The sequence below is a fragment of the Corylus avellana genome, chromosome ca5, assembly GCF_901000735.1.
Source record: "Corylus avellana chromosome ca5, CavTom2PMs-1.0".
NCBI classification, from domain to species: Eukaryota; Viridiplantae; Streptophyta; class Magnoliopsida; order Fagales; family Betulaceae; genus Corylus; species Corylus avellana.
In genome coordinates this window covers 13,222,329-13,230,213 of record NC_081545.1, presented here as the reverse complement: position 1 = coordinate 13,230,213, position 7,885 = coordinate 13,222,329, and the positions used below count along the sequence as shown (strand labels likewise).

Sequence of the window (7,885 nt, the reverse complement as noted above, 5' to 3'; positions counted from 1 at the left end):
GGGTCGACCCGTTTATGACCCAAACCCGTTTAAGGTAAACCAAAACCCGCTAATTTCGTATTGTGTTCGTGTCGAATTGTCGGGTCGGGTCAAAATTGTCAGCCCTACTTTTAAACGGCACAAAACTATTGATGCAGTTGCCACGCCTAGTAGCTCCCAACACTGGTTCCGCAAGAAAAACTTGAGTATTAGTAGTGAGAGCCACACATAAAGAGAAAAAAAGGCAGCAATACCATTTTCAACGCTTAAGTCAAACATAGATAAACACTTGATAATATTAAAACATGAAAGACAAGACAATGTCAAGAATAATTAGAGTGAGATACATAGAACCTGCATGCGATCATTTCCGCAGGTTTGGAAAGAATTGAATATGGTACGACAATTTGGTGGTGGGGTGTCGGATCCTCCAGCTGGTTTCCATGGGTGGTATGCCTTCTTCTTGATTTTCGGGAAGGGTTCCCTCCCATAAATGAAGATCTTTTAGCGCCCCATCCCTCGATTTCCCTATGATTCCGTGATCTTGTAGATTTTCCTTCAGCGGGTGTTTTTCCATAGGCAGTCGAGGGAAGCTTGCGCTTTATTTCTTGGGCCTGACGAAATTGGATGTGTGGGAGTATGCAGCATCCCTGATGGGCTTCTACAGGGCCCATTCCCTTGGGTCGTGATTGTGGCCGACTAGGAATTGAGCATGCAATACGCCAAGTGTTTAATTAAGGTTGTATTGGCTCTAGAGAGGCTAAATGGTTGCTTAGGGTTCATTGAAACTTGAAAGTAACAATTTTGACTTATGGTTTTAGCCGAATGTTTGAAGCCTTGTAACCGAAGGTTCGAGCCAAACCTTAGTGAAGAATATTTTAGTGTGGACCACCGAACATTCAATCTTAACCCTATCTCTGAACATTTGACCTAAAACCCTATAATTATTGGGTAATAGTACAGCGAACCTTCGACTATACGCAAACTTGCCAAAGCAAATCATTATTATCCTTAGCGCTTTTGTCTTTTATAAATAGCCCACCCTCTTCGACTCTTCAACTCATTTTAGCCCATTTTACTTAGTATTGTCCTTGTATGAGTGTGTGAGGGTGTTTTAATGGAGAATGACTGTTTCATTGGTGGTTTTGCGCTCAATGAGCTACTATGGTTATGCTCAGGTAAAATAGCAACTCTAATCACCCCTCCTAACCTTTTTAATTAGGAAAAAAAGAAAATTAATATATTTTTTTAAAATTTGGAGTAAGTTCAAACTCATTGGAATGCAATAGATAAATGAAGACAAAAACTGCACAAAATTAGCAAAATCAAAATTAACCCCGGTAAAAAAACTACACACTAGTAAATCTTGATTGTATTTCTTTGCAGCCTTGCAGGGTTGGGCTTGTGGAGATATAAACGATTATTGGCAATATCCGTATCCTCATCAACATAATGCGGTTATCACTTTTAGGTAACCACATCCGCATTCGTATCCTGCGATTACTAACTATTATTTGCGCAATCATTAATCATTAGCTGCATATCAGGTAATGGGCATTTTGGACCTATTTTAGTCTTTTGGGCCTTCTTTGGGTCTCTATTATGGCCTATTTTAAAATAGTTTAATCATGTTTTAGTTTTTTTTTTTTAGTCCTAGTGTTTTAGATGAAATCCATATCGTTGCAAGTGGATGACAATAGTTGCCTAGTGAAAGTGCAGTGTCACTGCGTGAGTGAGTCTGTGAGATATGAGATCAAAGAGAAAAAAAATATTAAATAAAATAAAACCCTATACCAAATCCAAAACGATGTCATTTTGTTGAATTTGTATATATATATATATGCGAATGTTGTTATTAACCGTACCAACATACCCTAAAATCATTATCCGCATATACGGTTAGTGTTTTTTTGCTAACCACATTCGTATATGCATATAGCAGTTAGTTGCGGTTAGAATCCGCCTAAATGTACAATCCTATTCCTATGCAATGGATTTTTTGATTGTTTATTTTGATGTAATTGGAATTGTAGAATGGAGAGATGAAAGTGAAATGATGAACAAACTGGAATGAAATGGGTAAGTTGGAGGCTAGTCCAACGTCCTTACAACTAAGCTTTTAATTACAAAGTCCAAAGGAAATTGGGTTTTATATACTTCTTGAGTCGTGACTCACCGATTCTCTAACTACTCCCCCCTAATCTCCATACAACAGTTCAAAAGAGAAACTAAAACAGTCATAACGGAAAGCCCATTAAAACTGAACAATTACAAAGAAAGCATAAATCTTAGATTACCATTAGACCTGTTACAATCAAGAATACAAGATATCATGTTTCAGTTTGAGCTAAATGCTGATTGTTGGTTAGCAGCTTCCCAATAGCTCAGTAGCAGACCCTGAAAAGTCTTTGAAATCATTTCAATTATATACTAGTAAAGAGAGCACTCTGAAGACTAATGTTATAATGACCCTATTGGGAAGACCAAATACTAGGATATGCATGATTTTGGGGGATTGTGGGGCACAATTTGCTGTATACATCCACATCTTCTGAGACTACTCAAAGCACAAGCGGATTTGCAGGAAGCACCATCCTGTGTATATCATTCATTTGGACCTATGAAATATTATGTTCAAGTGAACATCAAAAAGAACAATCATGCACTTGATTGTAAGAAATTTTACTTTTACAGGGTAACAAGTATAACAAATTCCCCTCTGTATTGTATTTCACTGAAAGTCTTCGAAGTGAGGCAGCAAGTATTTGTCTTACTTTGTGTAGACTATCCATGAAACCGAGCTCAAAATCTGTTCCATTTCCTTTATGTCAAAGCCTTTCATAACTTCCAATATTTGAGCACTGCAGCAGATAGATATCAGTCCACTATTTTGTTCCTTGCCCAGCAGCAAATACTTGTACTGATGCAACAAGACTTTGAAATCAAGACTAAAGCCTGTCAGGCTTGGAAATAGTCAAATCTGGAAGAAAGCACCCCCACAAGAAAGCAATCAATGCGCTGAAAGCCTTAAAACATAAGTGAAAGAACGATTATGAAATCAGCCAATCAACATTATAGGGTCTGAATATATTTCAGAAACGAGAGGGTAACTGTGGGAATTCAAATCAATTGGAAAACAGGCAAGTATTCTCACCAAAATAAAATAGTCAGCTACACTGTGGGTGGTAGATTTCTTCAACGATAACGTCTTCTTTTAGATCTGACACGGCGATTGACTATCCGGTAAATGTAAACCACCACACCACCAACAAGAATCACCTGTACGACTATTATTACCTTCAGACCTGGAACCACAAAACCCCAAACTCATATCAACTATTATTTCAATTCATATCAACTAATATATAATCTTCAACTGCACTTAAACTACAGTGAACAAAAAATACCTTTAAGCTTTTCAATCAAGTCCTCCAAATTAGCTCCATTTTTGGTTTCTTTTGCATCAATGGAGCCTGTATCACGGACAGTTGAGACATAACTGCCAGTCTTGTAGTCAATATTCCCACCCATGATGCATGTCTTGGGACAACTGATGCTGCCATCGTATTCATCACTTCCATCACAGCAATCTAGAAAGCATTGAATCCGTAACTAGAACTCAGAATCTTATTAAACACTTAATTATGACAATCTCTGCAAGAAGGGCAACAATTTAAATGGTTCACACATCTAAAATCAAATATGGAAATAACATGACCAGCAAGTAGAATTTGATCTTAGGAGACATGCCATCAAGCCACATATCCATGGATCATTTAGACCTTCAACAAAGGGGCTCCAGCAATATGAAGCCTCACAACAAATATATCCTCCATTAGGAAGATCATTCATCAATCCCATTTCAAGGCCAGAGGCATAGTTCCTGACACGGGTTTTTCCACTTAAGTCTCCAAAATTGAAAACAAATGTTTTTCATAAGTATAAACAAATTTATTAAAAGTACAAGGAGCGCAATCCAAGTACATATAAAGTATACAAGAGATAACACCCAACAAGATCAGGAAAACAAGAGACCTAAGAGCTGTGGGATTTGAATGAAAACAAATTAAGGCCCTAATCAATACCCAGATCTATTAGAAGGAGGAAATAATTGGAATGATATTACCCACCACAAAATCGATCATTAACGCGAGAAGAAAATATAAACTGAGGTGTACTTCCTACATTCCTACAATAAAATTTCCCTGCCGGACAGGCTGAAGTTCCTGCAAATGCAACACACAAGATCAAATTACTTGCCATAATACAAATGTCGTTAGAAAGCAAGATAAATAGAAAATTCCTGATTTTCAATGTAATGCACAACACTTATATTTTGTGTAAGATACATCTACATTCACTGTTGTTTGATGTAATTCTATTTAGGCCTATACTCTTTTTTCCTTCTTCCATTTTGTGAGCTTTGGAAATATCTCTATTCAAAGGTCCGAGATCCACATCTATGAATTGAAAGGTCCAAATGATCAACTTTGATATCTCTTTGGTTCCAATTTTCCTAATGGACTATTCTTATTTACTTCTTATTTAAAATCATTAATGAAAAAAACACAAATCACATAAGAATAATTTGGTGCTATAGGGATCTTATTAACGACCAATGTCAGTGGGTGAGTCTGAGGGGGCACTTGCATCTCATGAAAATAATTGTCCTTAATGACTTGAAGGATGGAAATAGTTTATTAGAATAGCAGAATACTACAGGAGGTATGACTAGAAAAGTTACCGGGAGTATGACTAGAAAAATTAGAAATCCAGGGGATGTAAATAAAATTGTATTTAACGTGCAAGTGCATTTTAGCCTTACATTTTTATGTAAGAATCTGGATTTATGAAACAAAGAATTAGAATTGGAATCTGGAAAAAAGTTGTAACTTCCTAAAAAAATTCCCCCTACAGGTGTAAACAGACAACCAACAGGACAGCTATGAATTTTGTGAGGAAAGTAATGCTGTGATGATTCAAATTAGAGGATGACTAGTTTCACTGCTCCCAAAGAAGGCGGTTACTTTGCTCAAAGAGAACAATGGTACCATATAAATGTAGAGATGAGATTCCAGGTGACTTTCCACCAGACTTCTCACAATCAGAATCCATCTCTTATTTGCAGATAAAAATAGAGTAAAACACAATCATTTTAGGAGCGTCCATTAACACTACCAAAACAATCAAGCACTCCCATTTTCTAGCCCTCATGCCTGTTTGATCTCACTTAACATCTGGTTTCCAAGAATTATCAATAAGACTATCCAATGAAGTACACGTCCAGCATGAGAAAATTGATAATAATCTTTTACATAAGTTCATGGACAAGATTTCAGATTGCAACATAACCATGTCACACCAGCATTACAGAAAGGCATAAGACCATTTACCTGATTTCTCTGATTCATTTTATTATACAAAACAAAAACATTGTAGATTTGATGATCTTAGCAATTAGATTCACCCATAATCTATGAAAGTGGAAAAAGAAATTAGAATCTTGAAAAATAATGCTGAAGTCTAATCTGCACAAATGATTAAAGGCCGTTTTTGTACACTCGTCAGTATCAACTTATTTTTTTATTTTTATTTTTTCATGTGGACACAGCATTCAACACCTAATTAATTGGAATAAAAGATGAAATCAAAGTTCTGAATCAACTATAGTAACCATTACTCATATCCATGCATAGAGATTTCTAAATTTAGAGTAAAATAGAGTCTAAATTGAATGTGAGTGAATACCTGGCTCATCAGTCCCGTCAACGCAGTCACAGAAATCGTCATTGACACGGTCTCTGCTGAAGGATTTTGACCCGTCCTTGCACTTGATAACGTCTGACTTAAAGTACTTCTCATCTGCAACCACCACAGAAATAACTTCAAATTCAAGAATTCAATGGAAATCGCATAAGAACATACCGATTGGACATCTGGGTATGACCTAATATCCCCGAAAACCCATTTAACAGGCTCCAAAGACAAACATTCTGAGGCTAATATAGCAATAGCATAGTCAGAGAGAGATAGAGTGGTACCGAGAGGGTGAATTCCGAGAAGGGGTGGGTTGGAGAGGAGAGAGGCGTAGGAGGTGGCAAAGATGAACGACAGGAAGAGGAGAGTAGTGAAGCTAAAATTGAAGCTGAAGCAGAGGAAATTCCGATGATAACTGGCCTCCATGTCTGTTGGGAACCTGAAAGTCGCTTCTTTGGGCACTATGGCATTCTGTTGGCCTTTTATTTTGGTGCTGTACAAAACTACAAATGGAGTCTAGTGAGTCTACTATAAAGTCGGTCTCGCCTTGACCCCAACTCACTGGTTGAAATGCATCTTCCTGTGTGGGAGCTCAACTTTATTTATTGTAATTTGTAGAGAGTCCCTACATATACGTGCCAAAGAGACTAAGGATATTGCTTCTTCGTTTTTTCAAGTTTTTTCAAGTTTTTTCGCTTTTCCTTTTCTTTTTCTTTATTTATTTGTAATTAACTGAATTTTAGAGTAATGTTGTTTATTAAAATTCAGTCATTAGATCAGCACTTGTCAAAAAAAAAGATTAATTTTTACTGTTATATCATCTCTATTATATGGCAGTCGTACATGAGTCTACTAAATAGAATTACTCTTGAATTTATAAGCGAGTAATCCTATTTAGTAGATTCTTATACGACTGACATACAACCATAATGATGTGGTAGTAAAAATTAACCCTTAGTTTTTTTATCTTTTACAATGGTTGGTGCAAAAATTGATTTTCATTGTCACGTTGTCATAGTTATATGACAGTTGTATGAGAGATAATCATCTTGCTTTTTTAAAAAATAAATGACTAAGGACTCAATTTTATTGTCATACACTATCTCAATTGTAAGGCAATCCTATCATAATCTACTAAATAACTCATTAAAATCTTGAGAAATTCTACATTCCACCATTTCATTATGATTAAATTGTGAGATGTAGCAGTACCTTTAAATCTTCCCAGACTCTCACAATAAATGTCTCATGATTTCCTATGCATTACTCTCTTTTTCTTTGCATAAGTTGCATTGCTCATTAGTCCATACTATTTCAAATCTACTATGCCAGAACATTGTCAACCTTCGCAACTCATAGACTATTTCTCCTACTTGGAATGGGAACCGTCTCTATTCCATAAAACAACATTACTTTAGGTCCTATGAAGGAAGATTGTCTCGTCAATTCTCTATCCAGAAGAATGACCATGCTGCTATATTTCTTATGCCTTGCCATGAGAGATATTTGAAGTTCGTTAAAATAGTTTCTTTTAGTTATTGATGTGATTAGCAGGAAGGGCGATGAGCTCTGGGTCTCTATATTGGAGAAGGCACATGCCAAATTGCATGGTTCTTCAACTTTTGAGGCATTAGAAGGTGGGCTTGTTCAGGATGCTCTTGTGGACCTCACTGGTGGTGCTGCTAAGTTTCTGCCTCTGCAATGTAATTTAGCTGTGCTTTTCACAAAGAATCTAGCAAATTCCTTTTGATTGGGTCATTTAGATTTACAAGCACTTCCAATGGGAGGCTTTTTCCTTTATGCATCTTCATTTCAACTGTAATCCTATCCTAGGTCTTTTGCTTGCAGGTCATATGCTGTGATTCTCTGCCGCAAAAGATGGCCAATGAGTTATCATTCTTTCCACAGGCTCTCAGCTTTGAAAGATATGAGTCCTGATCCTGAACGAGTTGCAAAATGAGATTACACAGACAATGATGTATGAAAAGCAATAGGAAAATAATTATTAATGCCTAGTTTAAGGAGAATACAACAAAATGTTAAGATAATAAAAGATATGAATGCATATCAGACACAAGTGTGCAACCTTTACCTGACTGACAGCCACCACAGCACATTCTGACACAGCAGCTATTCAGCCCCATGATCC

The 7,885-nt window shown here is 36.6% G+C and overlaps 1 protein-coding gene across 2 annotated transcripts; it reads right to left on the bottom strand.

Moving 5' to 3' along the window:
- Positions 1-2,167: 2,167 nt before the first annotated feature.
- On the bottom strand, positions 2,168-6,316 carry LOC132181430 (glucosidase 2 subunit beta). 2 transcript variants are annotated; one of them, XM_059594639.1, is made up of 6 exons: positions 6,021-6,316; positions 5,728-5,841; positions 4,110-4,205; positions 3,387-3,569; positions 3,134-3,284; positions 2,168-3,005 (listed from the first exon to the last, which is right to left on the bottom strand). In XM_059594639.1, the coding sequence occupies exons 1-5, from the start codon at positions 6,160-6,162 to the stop codon at positions 3,175-3,177; spliced, it is 645 nt and encodes a 214-aa protein (XP_059450622.1). In that variant the 5' UTR covers positions 6,163-6,316; the 3' UTR covers positions 2,168-3,005; positions 3,134-3,174. The 2 variants fall into 2 exon arrangements, with proteins under 2 accessions (XP_059450622.1, XP_059450623.1); XM_059594640.1 differs by having other exon boundaries at positions 2,168-2,959.
- Between the last annotated feature and the right edge of the window lie 1,569 nt (positions 6,317-7,885).